The sequence below is a fragment of the Silurus meridionalis genome, chromosome 4 (assembly GCF_014805685.1).
Source record: "Silurus meridionalis isolate SWU-2019-XX chromosome 4, ASM1480568v1, whole genome shotgun sequence".
In the NCBI taxonomy this organism is placed as follows: Eukaryota; Metazoa; Chordata; class Actinopteri; order Siluriformes; family Siluridae; genus Silurus; species Silurus meridionalis.
In genome coordinates this window covers 28927915-28954384 of record NC_060887.1, presented here as the reverse complement: position 1 = coordinate 28954384, position 26470 = coordinate 28927915, and the positions used below count along the sequence as shown (strand labels likewise).

Here is a 26470-nt window from a genome sequence, read left to right as displayed (position 1 = left end):
AATCTGCTGCAAACTAAAAACTAAAAAAAAAAGAATGAAAGAAAATAAAAGAAAAAAAAAATGAAAGAACCGGAGACTACTAGGACAGGTCAGTAAGACGTTATCAGATTATTAGACGATACATGTTGCTTTGAGATGCCAAAGATATGTTCCTTGTGGCTCAGTAATGAGAAGCTGATTGGACATTATAATCTACTTTTGGACTAATTAATCCATTTAACCTCCTTTTCTTTAAGTCATTACCTCCACTGGCAAAATAAAACATTGTGAAACATAGTGTGAATTGAGAAAATGCCCACACACTCACACATCGCCATTTAAACCGCTACAATTCAAATACAAAAATGCTGCATCTATTTACTGAAATATTCAGGCACTTTTAGTAAATAAAGAAACTTAAAAACACAAAAAAAAAACAAAGACGAATCCAATTTGAGAATTTGGTCCGAGGGGGCAGAGACGGAAAGCCAAACTCGAGTTCTGATCCTGATAAAGTTTGTCATGTTACACAATCCAGGCTCTGCTCTGCCCCTGCCAAACAACAGTGTAAATGAAATGGCAGGAGACAGAAAGGCTGAAGGGTGAGGGGGAACATTTCTTTCTATAATTGCTTTGGATATTTGTTTTCCTGTTTACCTCATCTTAGAAACTTGTCGCCTGAAAAAAAGTGCATTAGCGGCTACATGCTCAGTCACACTTTTACACACACACACACACACACACACACACACACACACACACACACACACACACACACACACACAGAGAGACGCCCTCGCTGGCACAAACACACAGGGTGTGACTGCACATATCAGCAAGTAGTTTTTTTTTTATCCTTTTTTGGATTGGAATTTCCTATTTTCAAAGTTTTTCCAACAATGGACACACACACACACACACACACACACACACTCCCTGTTTTCCAGGTTATCTGCTACCTCTACACTAGTCACTAGTTTACAGACCTATTCAATAAAGCCAACACACATTCACACATTCTTTCTTTCTTTCTTTTTCATTTGTTTCAATTTTTATTAGCAATTTTAGTTCAACTGACTGTAGAATCATTTCAGCACATTGACACCAACATTGTGACGACACTGTGATCTCAGTTATACTCTAGTTTATAAGGCTGAAACGATTCCTCAAGCAACTTGAGTAATTAGAATTTATTACAAATTATTTGCCTAGATGTTTCCTTTTGTCCATTTAACTACACACGGAGCACTGTGTTTCCAAACGGACCATTATTAATGATGCACCACACCCTAAAGTCTGAAGCGCTCTGGGGGTCTCATTTATAAACCCGCCATACGGACAAAACGGGGCTGAAGATGTACGTACGCCACTTTCCACGTAACGGTTGTGTTTATAAAAAATAATAATTTGACTGGAGAATGTGAGCACCTGTAAGTAAACTCTGAGCCTCGGGTATGCACAGTGTGGAAACACAGAAGGCAAGAAGGGGAATTGGCGACACATGAACTGAAATCAGATTGTAGGAAGTATATGTGAGAAGAGCCTCACACACATTAAATTTTACTCCATATCATACGCTAGATCCATGTTATCATAAAGATTCAATCCAGCAGTGTTATTTGCATGTGTACTAAGTGATAATTGTTTCATAAACACCATATTGTAAAATCAACTTTAAAATCAAAATTCATTGTAAATATTTATTCAGCGCTGTCTCACCGTCACATTAGTCCAGTCTGGTATATCACAGCTGTCCCTAAATGCCATAAAATTAAAATGCGATTTAAAGCAATGTCTATTTTCCCAAATGTAATAGGCGCAATTGACAAATTTGTTTATTTTAAATGAAAGGAGTAGAAACATAGTATACCTTCAGATCTGACCACATTTTCTTTAATTCTGCAACTCTCCGTTCTGTAGCACACGTTGCCACTCACGCGACTTCTTTTTATTAGTGATTCCGCTGCTGTGGCAACCAGATAACGTATTTTTCCAGGGCCTCCACCTCACCTACAAGTGTGTGTATCTAAGTATCTGAGAATTTATTTCTTTGCTCTTATCTCACCTGCTGCCATTATTCACCGTAACGAAAGAACAATTGCATTTATTAGGTTATTTGCATTGACTATTTATGGTTAAAAGTGGGCATGAGGCTGATTCATGCAAATGATACATAAATCTGTATATATTTTTGGGCATATGCTATTTTTGCCTTTCGAGCACACGCACTCTTTTGTGGGAATCCTATGCCCAGTTTTATAAAAGAGACCCCTGGACAGATAATCGGAAAAGACGCTGCAGAATTAAAAATGGCGGAACGGAGACAAACCAGCGAGGAGAAGATTCAGGCCAAACAAAACCACAGAAAGTTTCCAAAGTTTGAGATCATTTCAAACTAAAACATAAAAACATAAACATAAACAAATACTGTGCAGCTACATTTTTTAAGTAATTTGAAACTAATTTTTATATTTTTATTTATTATTTTTTTTATTTATATATACTGGTACACCGTTGAGAGGTTAATCATTTCTGCAGAAATATAATAGCACAATGATTCATTTGATTAATTATAAACAACCAACAATCCATAGACCATTGCTACAAAATAACAACAACAATAATAATGATAATAATAATAAATATAAATATAATATTTAATTGTAGTAATAGTTTTAGTGGTATATTAGTAGTGATAATATTACTGTTACTTGTATTAATAGTACTTGTATTCCTGTATATGTTTCTAGCCATTTTTCTAGCTTTATTCTTGATGACCAAAAAACAATATTTTTTGTTAATGTTAATACTGCACTGGCAGACAGTGATATTATTCAGATATTTACACAGTATAAAAAAACATTGCTGTTGAAGTTCAGATTTAGCCTAACGTATTGCTACAGACATGCTACAGTAAACTGACTGTTTGGAGCAGTCACACAGGTCGCTCCCACGTCTGGTCAGTGTCTAGGCAGTGTGTGGAAGTCAAACATTAGCCCTCTAATGAAATATACACACTTCATTATAACAATTAGCACGGTTCACTAGCCAGGGGCATGGTGTAATTACAACTATCACCACACCTGCAATTAAATCTTAAAATCCACAGACCTGCTGCATCTACCAGACTGCCATCTAACAGCCAGTTTACTTATGTTATGTGGGAAGAAACATTACAGCTTGCATTACCTTTTATATCGTTGGGTTCTTGAAAGACTAGACTTTTATTCATTAGTGGCCATTTTCTTCAAAATCAAATTCTGTTAACACACATGTGTCCCCTCAGCAATGAAGCCTAATTAGCTGTGATGTTTGGTGATTAGTTTCTTACCTGACATGAGAGTGATCACCAGGAGTACTCAGTGGACAGGGTTGAAATGTGTGACACACAGCATGATTGGTATGTCTGTCTGTGTGTGTGTCAAATGTCATACTAATGTGAGGGGCATGCTGGTTGGGGGCCAGGGCATGTCCTGGCATGCTGTAAAGCACATTTGGAAGCATGTTTGTTCTCTGCCTTGCCTATTGTATCTTTCTAAAAGCTCTGGCCGATGCTATATGATATCCTCTGTCTCTGTCTGATGGGTGCACTCTTTTCTGCACCCTATCGCCTTTACCAGTTCTAGACAATGACGTGTACAGTTCGGTGCTCCTGAAAGGGTTCAGTGTTTTCCCCTGGAGCTGAAACTCTGACTTCATACAGTTTATTATCATCGCCCTGTTGGCAAGATATCGCTTTATTCTCGGTCTTGTTTTTAATTTAATAGTGACACAGCTGATAGTATCTGTTTTTGTACGCCTTACTATCCTGAGGGGGCTAAAAGCTAATGTTGACCAGACAAGTGAATAAATAATAAAACTGTGATTTATGGAAATGTGCTTTTACTATGCCCTCAGCATCCTTTTGCTCATTGGCTGACGAACAACACGGTGCGCTAATGGTTGGTTAGCACAAAAGCAAATGGAAAAGCGATTAGCTTGGCGTGGGAGAGCGATACAGACACCCTTCTGCATTCCTACCGTTGCTCTAATCACTGCAGTCATTTGAAAGAAGAGTCATTGCACCTGTTTAATTACTGTGATAATTGCACACCGTTTGTTTGTAGCCCAGGGGGTCCTGATCCATGTTGCTAATGTTCCCAGCATTTTTGACGAGTCCTTAATAACGTTAATGTATCTATGCCATTACAGGAGATGCATTTCCTCCCTCCAGGCGGGATACATGCACTGGACAATGTGTTAGATGGGGCGGCTGCTTACCATGCAGGAAAAACATTGGAGAAGTAAACAATGCCAGTGTTTATTCGATTGTAATGAACTTAGCATTATCTGTCTCATTGCTTGCTGTCAGTGTTGTTCCGGACAAGTCTTATGGATAGGGAACCAATAGTTGCCTCCTCAAGACAGACTTCAAAAATAAAGGGGCTATACAGCACATTTTTCTGCTTAGTCTGTTCTAACACACTTTTAACACACATTTTGGGTTGAGTCAGGTGTGTTGGGAGAGTAGAGAACACTAAAAATTGCAGTGTAGCGCTAGTCCTTAGCAGAATAGGGAAATATTCCGGAGTCTGCTTTTTGTTTCTACACATACGTTATATAAAACGTGGAATGAAATTGTTCCATGGTTTATCAAATCTATTAAGGTATCTGATACCCTCAGTCTAAAAAAAAGTGTCCGTAAACAGGAAAATGAAAATGTGATGAAAAATGAACTTGTTTGTGAACACGTGCTATGACCTCTTACACATACTGGTGTTGAAACAATAGATTTACAAACCAAAGTCAACAGAAAGGCACGGATGATCGAAACGGTGGTCATATAAAGTATAGTTCCACAGACGCTTATAACACCGTGAGATTGTACGGGATTTCTCCAGCACAGTATGCCAATAATCATGCTTCTTATTTTCTTCTGACCAACCATTAATGAGAATTGAAAAGCACTGTGGTATATTTATAGCTACTATTAACACAATATGGATAAAAGTTTGTATTTCTTGAACACCCAATTCCACATTTAGTCCCTATTTGCCTTTATAATAACCTTCACACTTCTGGCAAGATTTTCCACTAGATTTTGGGGGTGTGCTTGGAGATTTGTACAGCCACAAGGGTGTTAGTTAAACCAGCTACTGATGTAGGTTGTGGAGGTCTGGGGTGCAGTCAGTGTCCCAATTCATTCCAAATATAATAGGGTTTAATAGGGTTGAGGTCAGAGTTTTATAACAGGTCACTCAAAATATCTTTTACTCCAACCCATGTAAACCATATCTTCATGGAGCTGACTTGCATGGGGCATTGCCATGCTGAGACAGGTTTGAGTCTCCTGTTTCAAGTTAAGGGAAAACTTCATGCTACCACATCCAGAGACATTCTATACAATCGTGTGCCTCCATCTTTGTGTAGACAGTTTGGGAAAGAGCCACATATTTCTGGAAAAGACAGGTGTCCCAATACTTTATTCCGTATAGTGTATACTGTAGCTAAATTACTAACTGAATTTAACTGAATGTTGCTCATTAGGTAAAGACAATTATTCTGTAAGTGTTGCAATATCCAATATCATAATATTATTACATTTTTCAATCACCAGAAATTTTGGTCAGTTTAGCACAAATTATAAATGTTAATAGTGGGCAAATGTCTAATCATTTGTAGATTGAACTGGTTCTTTTCAGATATAAGAATCTATCTGCAAATACTATGCTTAAAATATTGTGAGTTCTTTAGGGAAACATACACGCAAATAAAAGGTAACTAGTTCAAAATTGTAAAACTATAATGTGCTAATATTTTATATTATATGTTATTTAAACTACATATAAATCAAGCATTTCAAGAGCTTCTGATGTGTAGGTATGGACAGTGAAAAAGTCATTGTATCATGAAAATATTATTGGAGAGCTTTCCAATTTGGTGTTAAGGTTTACACAAGGGACATCTTTGTATTTACTTATAATTCTGCACGTACAACTGCAGTCATATTCATGAATAAATGACACAGGAGAAGACAACAGAGGCTTAGGTACTTACCAGCACACTTGGTCCTGGCTCGCAGTGGTGGACCTGGAGCTCCAGTGCCGCCCTCGTTGGGTCTTGTTAAAAGAACACTGATCTCATACTCTGTGTCTGGATCCAGGTGGCCGATCTTGTGGTTCGGCTTATCTACGGGCTGGTTGTCAATCAAGCTTCCAGACATTGTGCGGTACTCAACCTCCTTCTCGATGATAGGGCCATCGCCGTTGATTGAGTTAGCATTGAGCTGGATCCATAGATAGGTTGCACCGACTGCAGTCAGCTGAGGTGGTGCGATTGGGATCGGAGGTTCTGAATAGGAAAAGGAACATCTTTTTTAATGACAGCTCTTCGTTTACATGCACACTGTACCACATATAAACATTATGCAAGCAAAAACAAAGCATACCATATTTCTATCCATTTATTGGTGCCAGTTGAAAGAGGTGAAGAGGTTAAAAGGTGGGGTTTGATACTATCTATTCAAATTGTCTCCTTCTCATTCAATATAAATGTTAGATGTGCTCATGCATATTATATTGATATTATACATACATATTTATAGTTCATATCAAGATTTAAATCATAGCAATGACGGGCTGACTAAAAAACTTTTAGCAAAAGTATGTGGAGGTTCACTAATATCAAATTGAAATAAATATATATATATATATATATATATATATATATATATATATATATATATATATATATATATATACACACACACACACACCGTATTTTCCGGACTATAAGCCGCTACTTTTTTCCCATGCTTTGAACCCCGCGGCTTAAACAACGAAGCGGCTAATTTATCCTGGGTTTTTCCCGGTTTCACAAACTTCAAGCCAAAAAACTGAACCCCATAACATTAGACCAATGAAATTGCCGAACGGGTTCAGATGAACCAATGAAACTCTTTATATTAAATCGCGCTCCCACTGAATCGAGCCGCACCACATCATAAATATGGATGAGGTTCCTCTGATGTTAGATCTGCCGCTCAATTGGACTGTCTATAGAAAAGGAGAATCATTCATCAAGCTGAAAACAACCGGGCATGAAAAAACGCACTTCACCTGTGTTCTGAGCTGCACAGCATCGGGAGAAAAGCTTCACCGATGGTGATTTTTAAACACACGACGATGCCAAAAGATAAACTCCTGAGAGAAATTGTTGTGAAAGAAAGGAGGAAGACAGTGAACAATGACTTTCTTGGTAGGCTACTGTTTAGATACAAGCCGTTGTAACACGTTGAGTCTGGATGAAGGGATAGCTCGCTAACTCCAGTTGCAACAGAAATCATATAAGCACAGACAGGTTTCCAAAACTCGTGCTTTTTTATTTTTCTTGACAACAGCGTTACGGGTTAGTCAAAGAAACTTAGAAATGAGCATCAGAAAATAATAAGGACATATTCCTCGGTCTTGCACACATGCAGTTATACCGGAAAAATGCCTCTCTGCTCTTAAAAGAGCCACAACATATTTCACCCGTTACACCATGTAACAGACACTGTCTTTCGTTAAAGCCTGTGTAAAGTTCATTAGTTTCAGTGTAGGCTTATAGACAGGTGCGGCTTATTTATGTTCAAAATAAAAATCTTTTGTAAAATTTAGTGGGTGCGGCTTATATTTTATATATATATATATATATATATATATATATATATATATATATATATATATATATATATATATATATATAAAAGGTATTAAACATATATTATACAGTGGAACCTCGGAGCTCATGGCCTCAGCGCCGCGACCGCATGCTCCCGACTTTCATTCCGACCGCGACTCTCATTCAGATCAGCTCGTGAGCAACCGCGAGCTGCTCAAAACGCTAGTTTTAACATTTCTAATCAAGGTTTATCTCATTAATTATTATGTCTAATAATTAAATGTTATGGAGTGAAATAGTGTTATTTACTCATTTAAATCGATTTCGTATAGTGTTCTTTGGGTTTTTACTGGGTTGGAAGGGGCGTATCAAAAGGTCGCGAAAATTCGGAACTCGCGACCGGTCTTGGTCCCTAACCGTCGCGAGCTCCGAGGTTCCACTGTATATATATATATTATATAATGTTTGATAGGTGTGAAGTAACTGATATGTATATTTTACTTTTTTTTACTGTAATATTTGCGCCATGTGGTCCTAATAGGTCCTGATGTAAATAATCGCAACACAAAAAAAACATTTTAGGGTTTAATTTATGTTGGTGTGAGTTTTTAGTTGATATGATGTAAACTGGCTACAGAAGACAGTTTGCACAGAGGTACTGACTTAATCCAATTAATTTTTGACCCTCATTGATTTAGATTATGAGCTGAAATTCATTACTTATCACCCCTATGGTCCTGTTCTATTTCACCATTGACCCATTTTAGTGGGGTTTCATTATAAAACACAAGCAGACACACATGCATAGACACATGCATAGTACTTCACTGAAAAGGATTTGATCTACTGCAGTGCACAGCATAAAAATCTATTACAATAAATACAAACATAAAGTCAATTTGATTCTGTGTCTGGGGAGAATTTTGTAATTGTATAAAGCCTGATTTGATGTCTTTGAATGATGTTGCTTGTCTAACGGAAACCCAGTTTGTCATGGAAACCTTGTTTTTTTTGGAAACCATTTGGACAAAACTATTTCATATTTTGCCTCATTATGCCCTTGAGCCTTCTCATCTTTCATACACTCTCTGTTATCTTGGAAATTGTTGCCGTAGATCTGTGCTGAACTGCATGGCGATGTACTAATGAAGAGATGAAATGGCTCCGTCTCTCACCAGAGCCTCAGAGCAGTCGCAGGTTTGGGTAACCCAGCAGCTCTGTGGTGCAGAGCAAACATGGGATATGATATTGATTTGGGCCACAGAGAGTGCCAATTACAGCTGCAGTAATGGGGTATCCATCTTCCTGACAGTTGTGTCCAGGTGTGACCAGAGCAGGATGGTTGTAAAAAACAGCAATGTTTCTCTCCATCTTCTTTTCTGATGGAATCAGGATTTCATAAAGTTACATTGTGTAAGGGTCCAAAGTGGCAAGGCAGCTGAAAATGTCACTTGATGCCTTTTGTGAAACGTTGTAGTAAACACAGGGCTAACAACTGATGACTGACATGCATACAAGAAGGCTGCAGCATCTGAAAACCCAGTATCATGGAAAAAGGCTGCATCCTAAAGTAAACACTTTTGCATGTGACAATCATATAGTGGACCCTGGTTTAAATCCTAAGAACAGGCACTGCCTGTATGTATGTGTTGTACCTGTGGCCATGTAGGTTTCTTCTGGGTCTTCTGGTTTCCTTTTAGCATCAAAACATGCTGCTATTTAAATTGCCTATCCTGAACTGATGCAAATATTTCGTTGAATGGGTGTATATCAGGGGTGTCTAATCTGTTCCACAAAGTGTGGGTGGGGGTTTTCATTCCAACAAGGGCCACACCTGATTGGCATTGAAAATGTAAATCATTAGATTTAAACAGGTAAAATTTGGTGTGAACTTTCTGGGTTGCAATTAAAACCTGCACCCACATCGGCCCTTTGTGGAGACCCCTGGTGTATATGATGCACAGAGGCATTGGTGGCTTGGTGGTTACAACTCCAAACTGCAAATTAGAAGGCTATGATATTGAATTAAAAGAAGTGAAAAAAGTAATAAAGTCTAATCTAGGGTGTATTCTCAGAATATGCACCACATGCTCATAATAAAAATCTAAGTAAATTCAGTGCAGTTGTAAGTGATTTGGGATGAAGCCAATCAAGGAAGCCTAGCTACCTATTTTTAGCTGTCGTGAATCTATTTAATATGTCTACTCAGCCGTTTTGTTTTAAAAATACAACTAGCTATATCTGATTATCAGAAGTGGAGAAATGCTGAGCAGATGAGTCAAGATGAAAAAGATGAATGAGATATTCGGTATGTGTGCTCTCTAGAGATTGCTGTTTGCTTGCTTTGCTTGCAAGGCTGAACAGCCAATCATAGACCTTGCACTGCTGCCAGCAGATAGGCATTGGAATACACAATAGATGGATGCATCAGGGCACAGAGTGTAAATGCAAAATTTCTAAGCAGAACAAGTCTTCAGTGTTGATCATGCTGGTATCCTATCAGTGTAAGTGTGAATGCATTAACAAATACCCAGCCATTATCATAAATCAGTTTAACACAGACTGTGTGATTGAAAATCAGTTTTTTTTTGAGTAGGCTGGTTAAACTTACTGTTTCTCTCTCAACTGAATCATATCAAATTGCTTTAATTGCATTGAAAAGACTTTGCCTTGAACTTACAAGCAGCTTTGGCAAAATGCAAAGTGCAAACAAGGTGTGAAGTGCAAACAAGGGTACCCAGGCAAAACAAGAAATGTCTGGGAGCTCATATTGTATCTCTAACAGCATGCAAACATATGACATGGTCCCCTTGTCAAAACACAAGCCTTCATGTCTGTCTCCACTGCTGTATAATATTGCATGTGGCAATTTAAATGTATTCCTCTTTACTCCTTCTCTTGTAAGCCCACTCCCTGTCTGACATCTCAATTTCAGCCTGGCAGACACAGAACAGGTGTGGATGCCCACAGTGAGGGGGGCAAGGTATTGTCTCCCCCCCAAAAAAACAACAAAAAAAAAACAAGCCTTCACGGCACAATCATTCAGCGCCGGGTTAGGCTAGATAAATTGACATTTCAATCTGGAGTGAAAACACATTTTAAAGCAGAGATTGTACGGAGGATTGTACAGAGACAGAAATGCATCATTGGCTTCGTTCTGTCCGTGTGTCATTGCGTTTATTTATGATTTGGCAAGAAGGGGCATAGGGGTCTGACTGATTTGACATTCTTTTACCTGTTTTTTTTTTCTATGCTATCATGTGAAAACATAGCCACTGATGCATCTAACCACCAGCCAAGATAATATAACTCAGGCTTGGCACATCTCAATGGATATTGATCATTTCTAGGATGGTTTAAAAAACGCTTTTTCAGCATCCAAGCAAAAAAATAATTATAATAATTTATGGCCCAGAAATAAATTAAAAATAAATTTCAATCAATTCGAATTCAAAAAGATTAAACATACAAAAATTAAACAAAATGCTAGAGAACACAATCAGAATTTATAAAATATGCAGCATTTATTATTACATTATTTAAACTATAATTCATTCAGCAACTACAATGAAAGTAATGTATCAGATTGGGGAATCTAAGATGGGACCTTCTGGCTCCCAGGAAGTTAAGGGGTTAAAATTTACAGGTCACAGGGCAAACTATTACAACCATGATGTGCTGTGCTGCTTTGGAAGAATGACTGCTGCTTGCCATACTTCATGTGTTTTACAACACACAGCTGTGTGTCTCCATGCCATTGCACCCGGCACACAAACCCATTCACTAAATCCTATTCCACATTCGGATATATTTAGAAGCATATGGTCATGCAAACTGACCCCTATACCCACATGATCTCTCTGATATAATCCATTCATTTCTGTGTAAAACTGCCAGAGATGTTGCTGTCACCCAAGGAACCTATTTGTTATTTTGAGGGTCAATGTTTCTACTACCCTGTTATTTGGACTTGGTTTGATCTGGTTTCACAAAGTTTTCCAATGCAACACAAGCTCTTGTAGATGTCATGAATTTAAGGTTAAATGCTAGGCAGGGAAAGCAAAAGCACTCCAAACTTTTTCTGGGAGTAAAGTTTTTTTCTTAGAAATCAAGGAGCACTTCCTACAGCACCTCAAGCACGCCATCTGTCTTTACAAACTATGACACACCAAGACAACTGTCGTCTATTGTGTCAGCACCTTACACATTGTCTAAAAAAATATCGAATTCTTGCACACCAAGCACCAAGCTTTAAAATATAAATCGATTCGTAATGGTGTAAAAATGGTATTAAAGCTAAATCCAACTGCACAACATCAAAACAGCACACGATACACTATATGAACAAAAGTAGTGGGACCCCTGACTTTTCCATTCATATTTGGTACATATGTGGCACTCCAAAATCTAATGAAACATCTTCCCAGAAGAGTGGAGAGGATTCTAAATGGGGACTAAATGTGGAATAGGATGTTCATGCAAATCTTATGGTCATGTGTCCACAAACGTTTGCATATAGTGTGGATTCTGATGTCTGGTTGATAGGCACCATACTATGTAAGAGAGTAAACAAATACAAAACCAATTTTTAGATAGCTTTCCAAAGTTCACATAGCAACAGGATAAGTTTAGAGATCATGTACAGTATATATCATTCATTAATTTATCCATTCATTTATTGAGTCATTGATCAATAGGGGGATATGCGTATTGGGATATATGAAAGAAAAATGTATCTGACAAGATAAAAAGCTCCTCTTTCCTCCTTTAAAATAACACTCCCAGACCTCCAGGGATAAAGCTGAGGTTGCAAAAATTTCAAAGCCAAATTTTACACTCGTGCTTACATTGCTGTCATTTCTACTTCAGTTTTTTTTTCTCTCAATGTTAGGTAGGGGGTCGAGTTTGGAACATACCCACAGACACTGGTATTGTGTTACAGCCTCAGTACAGGAAATTTGACTTTTCCTTTCACACATATTTTTTTCTCTGCAATGCAATTTTTTCCCCAGTTTTCTTGGTTGAGTTCTACTTCTCTGACATCTGCTGTATTCCTCTGAATCTTCTATTCCCTTCTGGCCACCCACCATGCAGGAGATTAAAAATACAAAATGAAAGAAAAACAGTGAGATAAAGCACACCTGTGGCAGCTGCAGGTGTATGCTACAATGCCAGTATGCACACTGCTGGCACTTGAAGGCGTGTAATGGCCGCATGGGGTGTGAAACAATGTATAAGAGCAGAGTGTGAATGATTTATGTTCGCCATCATGCAGCCTCAGGAGGGCAGGTCAGCTTTGTTAACCTGCAGGCTTTGGGCATGCTGTTGTACATGTTGCCCTCGGCCAACTCTTCGTGGTATTGAACTAAGCACAGCCTGAATTAGTGCTCCCTTCAGCAGACGCTCGTAATGAGATGCATCAGCCTTGCAAAGTGAACAGGTTGTGCTCAATGAGCGCATCGGATACAAGGCTGGGAAATGGGGCAATGTTTAATCGGGAAACGCGGCACAGCTACAGCAGCTGAAAACACTGAAACAAATTTGGGCAAATAACTGAAAGAAGTTGTTGTCGTTGTAATGCACTCCAATTACAAGCTCGTAGAAGTGACACCTTCTGTAATACTGCCTAAATAATGATGAATAATGTGAGACGGCAGGCAGGAAAGAGCTTCTGCTGCGTGTGAAAAAAATCATAGCAAGATTTAGTGCTGAACACTTGAGCACCCTTCAGCTCATTTACACTGACAGGTCTCATATATATCTCACATACCGATGACTGCACAAACACACACACACACACACACGCACACAAAGACTCACCACACGCATTCTGTATTTTACATTAAGATATTGTAGGAATTACAGACTGACTCAACCCAGATTCCACCCCACGCTATATCAAATTAAGCTCATCCACAAAACGGCTTAAATTTGATAAAAAAGTAGTTATGTAGTTTGATGTAGAATTTCAGTTGTATTAATCTCAATCATAGTCTTAATTCAGACTTAAATTAGTCTGATAGAGGCAGCAAGCCATCAAGGCTAACCAAAAGGTGTCTGAGACCATGATTATCATTTAAACAATACCATTACCTGACCTGCTGTGAGGGCCGGCACTAGCAAAGGTGTAAACAACAGGGACCTCCGGCTCGATAGTGGTATCACCCAGCAATATGTTCCTTTACTGATTTCCTACACTAAAAGCTAAATCCTGTCTACATTTCAAAGGGAAGAACAATATAAAATATCTGAGCAGAGTTTGTTCTGGGTTCTTTCTGACTCAGATGAACCCAAAGTATGTCATGTATTTTGTCACTGCTACGCTGTTATAAACTTCTTCTTAATTACAATTACTGTTGTCCTCATCATTTTTTCTTACAAAATCGATTTAGGAAACACATGCTGTTTTGTGGAATAAAATAGTGCAGAAATGTATGGAAAAATAATTAATTGATAAATCTATTTTAATACATAATCAATGAATAATCTGAGTTGTGGCCTTTCATGAAACCTGTTTACCACCCAAGTCCATTATTGTCTATTAAAGCAAATCTCAAAGTGTTTCATTCCTGCTATACCACAGATTATTATTTTATACAGAATTACATCATATTTTTATCTATATATCATTATAGTTAATGTTAGTGAAAGTAGCTTTATTACATGTTAAACAGTTATTCCTTCTCTTTCTCCTGAAGTCAAGAAGACCAGAAATTCTTTAAATGCAGTGAACGACCAAGAAAAAAAGCTAATCACATCGGTTTTACAGAACACATCGATTACAATGTATTGATTTGCTGAATGGAATGTTTCATTTCAGCCGCACAAATCTTTATGTATGAGCTGCTGCTACTGTGTAGTAACAGAATATAAGAACAAGTGCATTACTACAAAGCCGTGATATGAATTACAGCCAGGCATACTGTCAGAGCTGTCACTGAAAATGAATCAACACCTGCTGACTGTTAAACAGCTCTGTGGTATAATACACTAGAATTTACTAATTAAAATACCAGCATACATGTATATAACATGTATATAAATACACAGTACATTAATATCTCACTAGCGTAATGTAGCTAGTCAACAAACTAACTGCAAAGAATTGTCCAAAAGTGGGATTTCTCAGTGCCTATGACTTGACTGGCATTGTTATAGTCTTGGGAAATTTTTTACCAGTTACCAAAACCGATTTTACTTTTTTATTACTAACATTAATAAGACAGGTAGCTAATTTCTAGTGGCAAACTGACAAACTGAAGCTCTTACTGAGTTTTTTTTACAGGCCCTCAGACATATGCGCTGCCTTGACAATGTGACTTGTGCTTTCTTGACAAATTTGCAACCAAAACAATAACCCCCTTTTTTGAGTTCAGAGGTACTCTAGGGCCACAAGTAATGAAATGAAAGAAGCTAACCTATGGCAAGAGCGCTGAAAACGTGCTTTCGGAGAAATGAAATATAAGGAGTTAGTCTGAGGCCACACACTCTGCTGTTTAACAAAGTACAGTACTACAGAGGAAGAAGGGTGTTTCCTGCTGTGTTATGATTTACAGTGTAATGATATTCTCACTCAGATGGAAAAGTATTTAAATGTAGCTCTCTTTTATTTTGGCTGTTGCTCTGTCAGAACTGGAGGCAGCCGTTTTGGGTTGTGTGTTTGAGAATTGATCACACACACATGCACACACACACGATTGGGCTGTTAGCTGTAGTTTGTTCTCTCCCACACAGAAAGACATATCTATGCTTATTTTAATAGAAATATATATTTGATTACAACGCAGGATACATTGGGTGGGCTGATCTAAATCACTATGATAAGCTGTAACAGATTAATCTGACTTAAAAGTATTTTCTTTGTACAGATAAGTTAGGGGTTATTCTATACTATGATTTTCTTTGAAGCTGTTGTATTAAATTTCAGTGTATTTTTTGTTCTATGACACCATTTTCTTTACTATTTCAATTCTATTCTGTTGTATTCCATTTGATAACGGCTATTCTATTTTAACCTATTATATACTATTTTCCTATTACTATTATATTTTGTATTTTATTTTAATCTGCTCTTTGCTACTCCACTATTTTTATTCTACTATATATAATATACTTTATTCTGCTGTTTTATTCTACTAAATTTCCCTTTTCCCTTTTATGTTTTGCTTTGTTTAATTCTATTTTTTGATTAGATTTCAATGTTGTATTCTATTTTCTTCTATTTAACCTATTCTATTCTATTCTATTCTATTCTATTCTATTCTATTCTATCAATGGCTGAGCACTTAATGGATGATTAAGTGAAATCCCAGCAATTTGTAATATGATGTTTAATACTTACGCTTCACTATAAGCTCAGCATAGCTGGACACTCCCACTCCCTTGTCTGATTGGACAATGCAGCGGTAACGGCCTGAATCCCCCTTGGTGGTGTTCACCACATCAAATGTTGCCATGTAGCGCCTGAGGTTCACTGGCTTGGTGTCCTTCATCGGAGCCTCTCGGCCTCCGATACCCTGAGAAGAATAACAGGAATTTCAGATATTCCTATCATGATACAGTAAACAAACACATTCCTGTCTGTTAGAAAACATTCCTGTGACCCATATTGTGGTATAAGTGCAAAGATGCTGTAAAATTAGCCAAAATGGAAAACATGAACATGAATAGTTCAGGCAATTAGAGGAGCTTGGCATCCCTGAGGGATAATTTAGAGAATAGTTTGAGGCATGCTTTTGATGTCTGAGCACGAGGTCTGGACATTCCTCAGGAGTGTTTATCAGTGAATGAAGCAAAAAGCAGGCATGCAGCTGCTAATCTCTTGGGAAAGAAGCATACACAGCCTTGGATTGCAGGAAGAGAAGGAACTTTGTGGTGTATAAAACTTTTAGAGAGAAGTGCAGCTCTAGCCAAACTTACTCAATGGACTGGATACATTTTCACAAAATCTAATCACTATCCGACTATTCAGCTACACCAAAAGCTTTGTACATAGTTGTGTGTGTTTGTGTGTGTGTATTTATTTCTGTACTCCTTCTCTGTTTATATATCGCAATAGTGCATTCTCAGAGAAAAAAAGGGAGTGAGAGCTGTTTATTCTTCCTTGGGCATGCACTCACTTGCCTCTGATTCTCTACAGCTGTCACACACTCACACACATTTACACGCACTTTAACATCTAAAAAACACACAACTGTGTGTTGTTTGTGCATGCACATCCGCATGCTGTGGACAGATGGGGACATTTATTCCTCAGAAATATTTCTCCATTAATGTCGTGAGACGCATCTCTCTAATCGACTGTGTTTCATCTTTGCTGTTACAAAAAGACGAGGACGACATCAATAACCAGAAAAAGTGGGCAATATAATGAAGCACGAAACCGTTAGCACACATGAAGCTGTAGTCGTGTTACCTGTAGCCACAGTTTGTAGTTGGCGTGGTCCTTGGGCTGGCCGTTAATAGTGCAGTGGAACATAGCGGTTTGCCTGGCATTAACCTCTACACCTTTAATGTGCATGAAGTGTGGCGTGCTCACTGCAACACAAAAACACAAACATGAAAGTATCCATTTATATTTACACACAGTACATTTCTATCATTTTTTCTATCATTTAGAGCACTTTAGACTTAGGTAGGTATGTTGCATTGAAAGGGCAATATTTCCTCTTCTCACTCCAAACCTTAATAAATATGATGTAAAAGTGCACATGTCAGCTCTCATTCATAAAACTGGTTACATTAATATTGAGTTAATCATACAGGAATCATAACTCTTCATGATACTCTCAGTTTTCTTTCCAAAATTGAAGGATATTTTTGTTTACTATGAGCAACACTGAATAAATTAATATTGTATAAGGGCAATTCTTTTTTCGATTTTGTACTTTTACATATATAATTATATTTATACAGCACTTTATTTCCCAACCACCAGTACTATAAGTAAGTAAATATGTCAAATGTACAAATTATTGTCCATTGTTATTGCTCATACTGTACATTAGAGCTGTACCAAGCAGAAATGAGACTGAAACAACCCTGAAGTATTCCTTTAATATCTTAAATAAAAAACAGTAAATAATTTACATTCAAAATGGATTGCTCTGTCGATTCCATTTTGTTTATCCGATTCAACTGTGTATTGGTTTTGAATTGGTATATTATACTGGTGATAATGTGATGAGACCATGCAGCGTAGTTAGAATACATTCCAGGCAGTGATTGCAGTCTGTCAGATTTAGTTCAGTTAAAGGGAACTTGAAGAAAGCTTTACCTGACACTAGCAGACATCAGATGCAGTGAACAGTGAACCCCTGCCCAACAACCTCATTAAAAGCTGATTGTAGCTTAATGTTATTCTAATTTCATGGCGGGACTGACAACAAAGTAAAACAGGAATCTGGGGTGATGTGAATACATAATAAAAAGTTCTATATAAAGATCACAGGTAATGATGAAAGTACATATTTTTATATGAATCAACTCTCATTGATCTCCAAATATAGCACTGTAATTGCTAGACAATTGTACATAGCACACAGTCAGCAATGAAGCAGGTTTAAGAATAGATCTCTGGCTTGCTGTTCTCTTCAATCATAACTTGTTTGAGTTGGATAAACTGTGAGACTCTTATTCCAGGACTACACCTACAGTGGTGTTAAGCATTTACAAAAAGCATATTTTTGAATTTCACAAATAAAGTCACAAAGATTGTTGAAGTAAAAAAGTATGATTTTTTATCTCTGTGGCACTGCCTGAAATTTAAACATTGAAACTAATCAGTAAATAGTAGTTATATGGGGTGGTTATGCGTTATGTTCCTGACCTGAGAAAGCTATAGAGCATCTGGTTATAGTTTATTTCAGGATTGTTTCACTACATATGCCAGGTTTCATATCATGTACCTCATGTTGTCAGCTACATAGTAATATATTATCATGTTAGCACTTTATTACCATTGTGTAATAGGGCGCTATAAAACTTTAAATAGGAATTTGTGAGTAGAAGAGGAAAGTAAGAGTACAGGCAGAACTTATCAAAATAACTCAAAAGCTTTACAACATAGAAATATATATTGATATTTATATAAAATAAAACATGAAAGATTTGTTTTTCAAGCGGTGATTAAATCTTAAATCAGACACTTTTGGTAGAAATCTTTTACGTTGGTGTACAAGGTAGAGGATGTCAAAAAGGAAAATGCACTAAGATGGAGATATAAAAAAAATGCGATGAGAGAAAGTAATGTGGGAAATATCACGAGGCAAAGATCTGATGGAAAGCTGAAGGAATTATGGAATGTCTGATGGAATAAGCAAGAGACTGACAAAGCATGTGAGAAGAGAAGATGAAGGGGTGAAAAGTCAAACGCTGTGCGAGAGAAGTGGATTAGCAGGTGGAAGACAGAAGGTGAAAGCTGAGATGGAGAGAGGAGCGGCGAAAAAGATTGAGACACGAAACAGATCAAACAGTTTTACAGGAATCGCTCTTCTTATTTTCATGTCTGTGCTGTGAGTAAGACAGTAGGTTTAAATAATACGGTAAGAAACGCGTTAATATGACCACTGGCATGTAGCCTATCACAAATACTTTATCGTTACTAAAATATTAAACAGCTGGTTCGAGAACGAAATGCATTATCGCATCTTGACAAATATCATAACAGATATCGGGCCATGCTATCAGAGGTAACAGTGAAAGACAAGTCAAATTAAATGCAAATTATAAAGTTAATGCATCTGTCCGCTCTCATTTCCACAGCTCTGATATATGAAAATATGATTTGATGTAAGTTTATGAACAGATAAAATAACATAAATTTGGTGTACTATCTTAAGTCAGTAAAATAATATAATTAATCTATGATGCAATCAATTACCATATTAATAATAAATCAGTATCATGCCACAAATCCATTGTCACTTTTTGTCATGATTTCCTCTGCCAAGTGACTGGTCTAGTAAACTAAGTGCCCATGCTGAATCTCTTGGGAGTCATGCATACTGAACAGGGGAATGTGGGTGGAGCTGTAAATAGTGCAGAGCACTGATGACTCAAACAAAGCCGTCATTCAAACCAATAAACCGCCATTATGAGGAAAACCGGGACTGGTGCAGTGAATATTTTTATTCTTCTTTTAAATGTCATTTTTGGTGCATTAAAAGGAAGACACCATCACAGCTTGTATTTAAATACCATGGTTGGGTTTAATTTATATTAACTTACCAGCAGTAAAAATCTCTTGTCTTTGGTATTTATTTTAATGTATTAGATCTTTGGTAAACAAATATTTTGTGCTAGACACTCTATAATAAAAGACATTATATATATATATATATATATATATATATATATATATATATATATATATATATATATATATATATATATATACATTAGATATTCATATCTAAAAGTTTAGTTAACACTTGCTTAATTAGTCCACTACCAGGAAACAGTGCTGGATTAGTAAATGTAAAAAAGCATCCTGACTAGTTCAGAATTAAGGTTCATTAAAGCAGCAAGGCACAATAAAGCTGGTAAATGTTTATTTTACTGTACATTCTCATAATATTTTAGTATTCAGGCTTTGGCACGTTGGAACAAAATACATGTGTTTCATGGTGCATAGGTAAAGAAAGAGGAGAGAGAGAGAGAGAGAGAGAGAGAGAGAGAGAGAGAGAGAGAGAGAGAGAGAGAGAACTTACTGCACTGATGTCCCTGGAGGGAAATGTCCTTAATAGCCAGCAACCCGGGCTGTCCTGAGGTCACAACTTCAAAGATGAGCTAGTGAGTTAGAGAAAGAGAGAGTAAGAAACAGAGAGTAAGAGAGAGTTAGAGAAACAGAATATAAGAAAGAGAGAGAGAGAGAGAGAGAGAGAGAGAGAGAGAGAGAGAGGGAGAGAGAGAAGGAGAAGTGCAGAGAAAGAGCAAGAGAGAGAGAGAGAGAGAGAGAGAGAGAGAATAAAAGGAGAAAGAAAGAGAGAGAGAGGCAGAGAGAGAGAGAGAGAGAGAGAGAGAGAGAGAGAGAGAGAGAGAGAGAGAGTGAGAGAGGGAGAGAATGAGAAGGAGAGAGAGAAAGAGAGATGTTTAATGACTAATATGACACCAAAACACTTCTCAACATGAAGAACTCAGGTTACTGTTATAGAAATGACTCAGGAGTTTCAGATTCCCATGGGAGCAGGTGGTGACACATGAAGTTTGTCATTCACCTCATAGCATGCATGTTACTGTATTCATCCGTTCATAATTAGTAACAAGATTATTTTGTTCATATTTATCAGAACATTTGGAGTGTAAAAAACAATAACTGCAGGACTGGTCAGACTGTTGGAATGGCTCATAACTGTACAAGCAATGAACAGCTGGTTAGTTGTAAGGGGCCCACTGTATTTGTTTGCTCCTATATATTTAGAGAAGGATTGACTGTGTTAGGTAGTCTGTTCTTTACATACATTCATCAGATCCAACAGGACGCTTGCTGTTGTGAGAAAACTAAATTCCCATTGGCCTTGGTGGAGCACAGAGTCAGGTTTCCATGACCTCTTTACATTACTGTTTTGGGTTACTAATAGCAGCTGCTGAGACCGGTCTAACAATTGATATTTTTTTTTAAACACTACTATGTAGTGTCCTACTCTCACTCTTAACACCAGACCACACAACAGATGGAGAGAAAGCATGACAGAGGAAAAGGAAAAAGTCTCACTACTCCTATCACTCAGGAAGCAACTGGTTAAAACACACATGCTGCTTTTTCCTGTGTGCTCGGATTTCTGGAGGCTTGCTATGGACTTGACATGTGCAAACAGCACCTACTTATCCAATAATTTCCACTCAGTGTCTCTAATTATCTTTTACTTCTTCCATCCTTCTGCTAACTCAATAACTTTTGAAAGTGACTTGCCAATTTGTGAGAGGATAGGAAAAATGGTCAAGTTATTATGTTTCGTAGTTTTTAAGGCTCTGTCAGGACTGTGGAATGGTAAAAAGACAACTAATGGAAAAAATGTGTTTGTGAGAGTACAGATACAGCGGAAAATATGAAATGCAGAGAGTGAAAAAGTAATAATCTTAGCGATCTACACGGAATCTGAAAGCTTTAAATGCAGTCCAATACTATTTACATGGATCTGCAGAATATAAATAACAGTATTTACAGGACATCAATTCTTCTTAAAGAGCTTTAAACAGTAGACTTTTTTTGCACAGTAGCTTTACAGAAATCAAGATATAGAGTTTGGATTTCAGTGGCAGTGCCAATGGTAAAACTCCAAGAGATGACATGATATCTTGAGAGAAACTCAAGAAAGTAGACCTCCTCCTCATTATAAGATAAATAACATGCCAAAAAAATATGTCATGCAGTGAAAATGTCTTCTTCTTCTTCTTTTTTTTCTTTCTCTGTCCATAAAAGTGTAAACTCTTTCAAATATATTTTGTCTGCCCTTGATTTAATACAAAAATCTGTATTATATTGAAAAACAGGGCAGTGGTCAGCTTGTCTAAAAAATCATTCTATTTAATAAACCTTTCTTTCTACTATTAAATGAAATTCATGGATCAATAATAACAACAGGTGACAGTTTTCCCTCAAACCCATTTACGTTGCCTAGTATGACTCGAGTGTGTCACTCCAATGTAAAGTCATTAGCACTAAATAACACTGAGCAGCCGTTCAAACTAGATGCTTTTTAGACCATTCAAATAGGTTTAAATTGATTTCAATTCCGCATCAGTCTGAGAAACAGTTGTACGTTGTCTGGCCACTAATTAGAGCTTTATGAGGGGCTAATTTAAAAGAAAATGAAAATCCAGTCTTGGGCATGTTAAATGTCATGGCGAGCTGCCGGGAGATTAAATCTTTGGTGTTGATGTGTGTCACCACACTGCACAGTAAAAAAGTTTTGATCCCCATGGGTTTTATAAATATGGCCAATGTGCCACAGGCTCTCTATTGTTAGACTGTTTTCATTAGCTGAATTTATAATTGCTCAATTACAAAACCTATGATGGCTACTTAAGAATCAACATACATTATAACATATATACATATATATATATCATTGTTCTTCGAGCTGCAAATACTCCCCTTTCATTTGCAAATCTGATCATGCACGAGTGGTGTTTTTCCTCACATCTAATTGTAATCCAGATGCTATAAACTGAAGCACAATAACATACTTCAGCACAAAATGTCAGTGAAGATCAGAGAGCACCAGGCCATAGACATTAGCATATTCAAACTGTGTGCTGTTATTTATTAAAAGTTTTCCAAATCGACCAAACTGGAGAAGTAATTAGAACTAGTGATGTTCTCACATTGTACAGTGGAAGAAAAGTGCAAAGGGAGATGAGAAAGGAGAAAAACACAAACCCTCTAATTACAAAATAAGAGACAAAGTAAATTCTCAGTACCAGGTGGTTTCATTTTGACAAACACTTAAGATACTGTGCAATTATGCAAACCCATAATTACCTCTCCATTGCTAATTAGCTACAATAACATAGATTGCACGTTCTATTGTTAATCATTGTACTATTAAGAAGTCGCAACTGTATTCTCCAATAACAACTTGCTGTGGCATTGAAAAAGAGAGCTGCGAAGATGGAGAAGTGTCTCCTGCCAACCACCCTAAATACCCAGTAAGTGTTAGTTATTTCTCTAGGGACCTCAAGTTTCATTTAGAATTCCCTTTGTCCTCTAGAGAGCTGCAACCATATGATAATAATTTACATCGTATACATGGCTACATGCAGCTTGTCTGTTGCTGGGAAGCAGTTTAACTCTAGATCAGGGGTCATCAATGTATACGACGACCCTTGTATATTTTTAGAAATGATTTAACTAGCAGCTCATCAGACCAAAGATTATATTACATATTTGTTTCTTTTCTTCATAGAATGTATTTATTATATTGTGTATAATAATATATAGTATGCATTTATTTTCCTTGCACACAATTTTAAATAGATCAATTTAATCTGCTCATAGATCATTGCACTAGTCAAAAGTGTTAATGTGTTGTACCAGCGCAAAACTTAATCACTGCAAAATGAAGTAGCCGTGAAGTAATCATTAATGGTTAAGCATTCAAATTAAACCACTTCAGCCATTCAGCTGTCTGAGTTAGTTCTGCATTCCTTTGATGAAGGAATTAAATAAAACTGAACATTTACAAATTCAGTTTTAACCTTGTTCTAGGTAACAAAACTCCATTTGCAAACCATTTGCAACTACTAGATTAGCATTAACCCACCTTCTTAGTTTAGAAATTAAACGCAAATTTCTGTGACTGAATGAAGGGGAAAATTGATAGAAGCTGCTAGACGTGGATGAGTAACCTTAATTACCTCCTGCTACTGAGAAATATATTGATTAAAACTGGAAACTGTATAAGCTCAAATGCTTTAACTGTAATTAAAACAGGAATAACACAATACCAAAAACATGTGCAAGTATTCCATATTCCATTTTTTTGAAATATCTATCGCAGAGGCTTTTCTTGTTCCTTCCTTCCGTCAAACTCTTGAGCCATCAATAATTTGTATAAATATAAATAAAATAAAATGGAAAAAAACATTTGATTACCGTAATTTCCGGACTATAAAGCGCACCCTTATATAAGCCGCACCCACTGAATTTTACAAAATTTTTATTTTTAACATAAATAAGCCGCACCTGTCTATAAGCCACAGGTGTCTACACTAATGAACTTTACACAGGCTTTAACGAAAGACACGTTACACACGGTGTAACGGGTGAAATATGTTACGCTTCCTTTAGGAGCATAGCGGTAGTTTGGGAATAGCATGCCACTGCATTTTTCCAGTATTACTGCGTGTGTTCAAGACGAGGATTATGTCCTTATTATTTTCTGATGCTCTGATTTCTAAGTTTCTTTGACAAACCCATAACGCTGTTGCCAAGAAAAATAAAAAAGCACGAGTTTTGGAAACCTGTCTGTGCTTATATGATTTCATTTGCAACTGGAGTTAGCGAGCTCTCCCTTCACCCAGACTCAACACGTTACAACGGCTTGTATCTAAACAGTAGCCTACCAAGAAAGTCATTGTTCACTGTCTTCCTCCTTCCTTTCACAACTATTTCTTTTGGGAGTTTATCTTTTGTCATCGTCGTGCGTTTAAAAATCACCCGATGGAAGTTTTTCTCCCGAAGCCGTGCAGCTCAGAACACAGGTGAGGTGCGTTTTTTCGTTTCCGTTTGAAAATTTCATTGGTCTAATGTTATGGGGTTCAGTTTTTTGGCTTGAAGTTTGTAAAAACGGGAAAAACCCAGAAAAAATTCATAAATTAGCCTCTTGGTTGTTTAAGCCGCGGGGTTCAAAATGTGGAAAAAAAAGTAGCGGCTTATATTCCGAAAAATACGGTAATCATAATTAAATACAAATGGCTATGTAACAAGTCTGGAATACATTAAAAAAACTATAGTAAAAATTTGTCTCTGAACTGTTTAGACACCACATCATGTCCAACGTTATAACGGCATATTTCTGAATTTTAGTTCAGTGAATTCACAAGTTGCAGATGTAGTGCATGCTTATCAAAACCCAAGGTAACAAGCAAACTGTTGAATGCCCAAAAGTTAAAACGACCTCCCTTCTGACCTTCTGGTGAATCCCTTTTTGTAAAAAGACCACTGAAGTCTTTGTATTAAGGGCTACAGAAGCAAGTTCTCTGAAGTCCTTCCTATCTTTAACCTTATGTTATATCCTGACAAACACTGAGTAACACGTCCCTTCTCTGACTAAACCATGGTACTTTTGCTGCCTCTTTTCTCCCAATTGTGCTAAAATGTTCATCTCCAGTTGAGTCAATGAAAGATCTATTCTGTCACAAAAAGGTTTCCTATGGTGCCACTCCTTCACACAATGACTTTCAACCATTAACGGTGCATGCTGTGTCCTTACTGAACGACCGAAGTGCAGAGACTGGTTCTTATTCTGCCTCTATTCAGCCAGACCTTGAGGAGCAGTAAAGAATCAGCTGCAAGAGCACCGGGAGTCGATTTTGCAAGAAGTAATTGGAACTTTCTGTTGCAATTAGAATGGATTCCCTACAAGGATCAACAGGCAGTGCTACTCCAGCATGGCATGTGTCAAATCAGCCTACCAGGGCAGCCTACTGGTTACATCTTAAATGTGAATAAGCTTGTTATGTGAACTGAATTAATTAGGATTCTCTGTAGTGTATGATACCAAAGGAAGCTCTGAAATTCACAAACATTATGATGACAGTAGCACCACGTTTTCTATTAAGGTTAATGATATCAAGCCCAACATTTCTAACTGTTCTATAGACACTTTTTAAGATTCTTCTAACGATATGGTTTGGGGTTTCCATACAAAATGTTTAATTTGTTTATGTGTTTGTAGTTGTTTCGTAGATGAAACAGAAACAATTTATAGTCTTATTCTGTAGTCAGCTGTCATAAAGACTGCTTCTGTTAATGCTGACAGCACAGCACCTGTTTCAAGCAACCTAGATCATTACTGTATGTTGGGATAATGTATATCTATACAGGTGTGTAATGATGATGAGTTATGTGTATTTTCTCAGTATCACAATCTTTATATGTTGTGTTGTTTTGTGAGGTGTTGTGTTATGTTATAACTTATTTCTAATTCTGCAGGGAGATTTTTGCATTTTTGTTTCATCATCTACCATTGTGGATGATTTCATATGAATATCCTGAAGATCTGTGCATCCCAAAAGTAGTTTAACCCTAAGTATCATACCTAGATAATCCTATCTGGATACTGTAGACTTGTAAAGAAGAACTGTGGTGTTCATAAAGTGTTTGTTCCAGGACTATATACAATAT

The 26470-nt window shown here is 37.1% G+C and overlaps 1 protein-coding gene across 15 annotated transcripts in view; it reads right to left on the bottom strand.

The window, feature by feature from the left end:
* The window catches only part of ptprma (protein tyrosine phosphatase receptor type Ma), a 204258-nt gene that overhangs the window by 100785 nt on the left and 77003 nt on the right, over positions 1-26470 (bottom strand). For all 15 annotated transcript variants that reach the window (XM_046846529.1, XM_046846530.1, XM_046846531.1 and 12 more), the window contains exons 4-7: positions 20331-20409; positions 17036-17157; positions 15962-16136; positions 6016-6309 (exon numbers count right to left, since the gene is read on the bottom strand). In XM_046846529.1, the coding sequence (XP_046702485.1) occupies positions 6016-6309; positions 15962-16136; positions 17036-17157; positions 20331-20409 (670 nt within the window). The remainder of the gene's footprint in view (positions 1-6015; positions 6310-15961; positions 16137-17035; positions 17158-20330; positions 20410-26470) is intronic.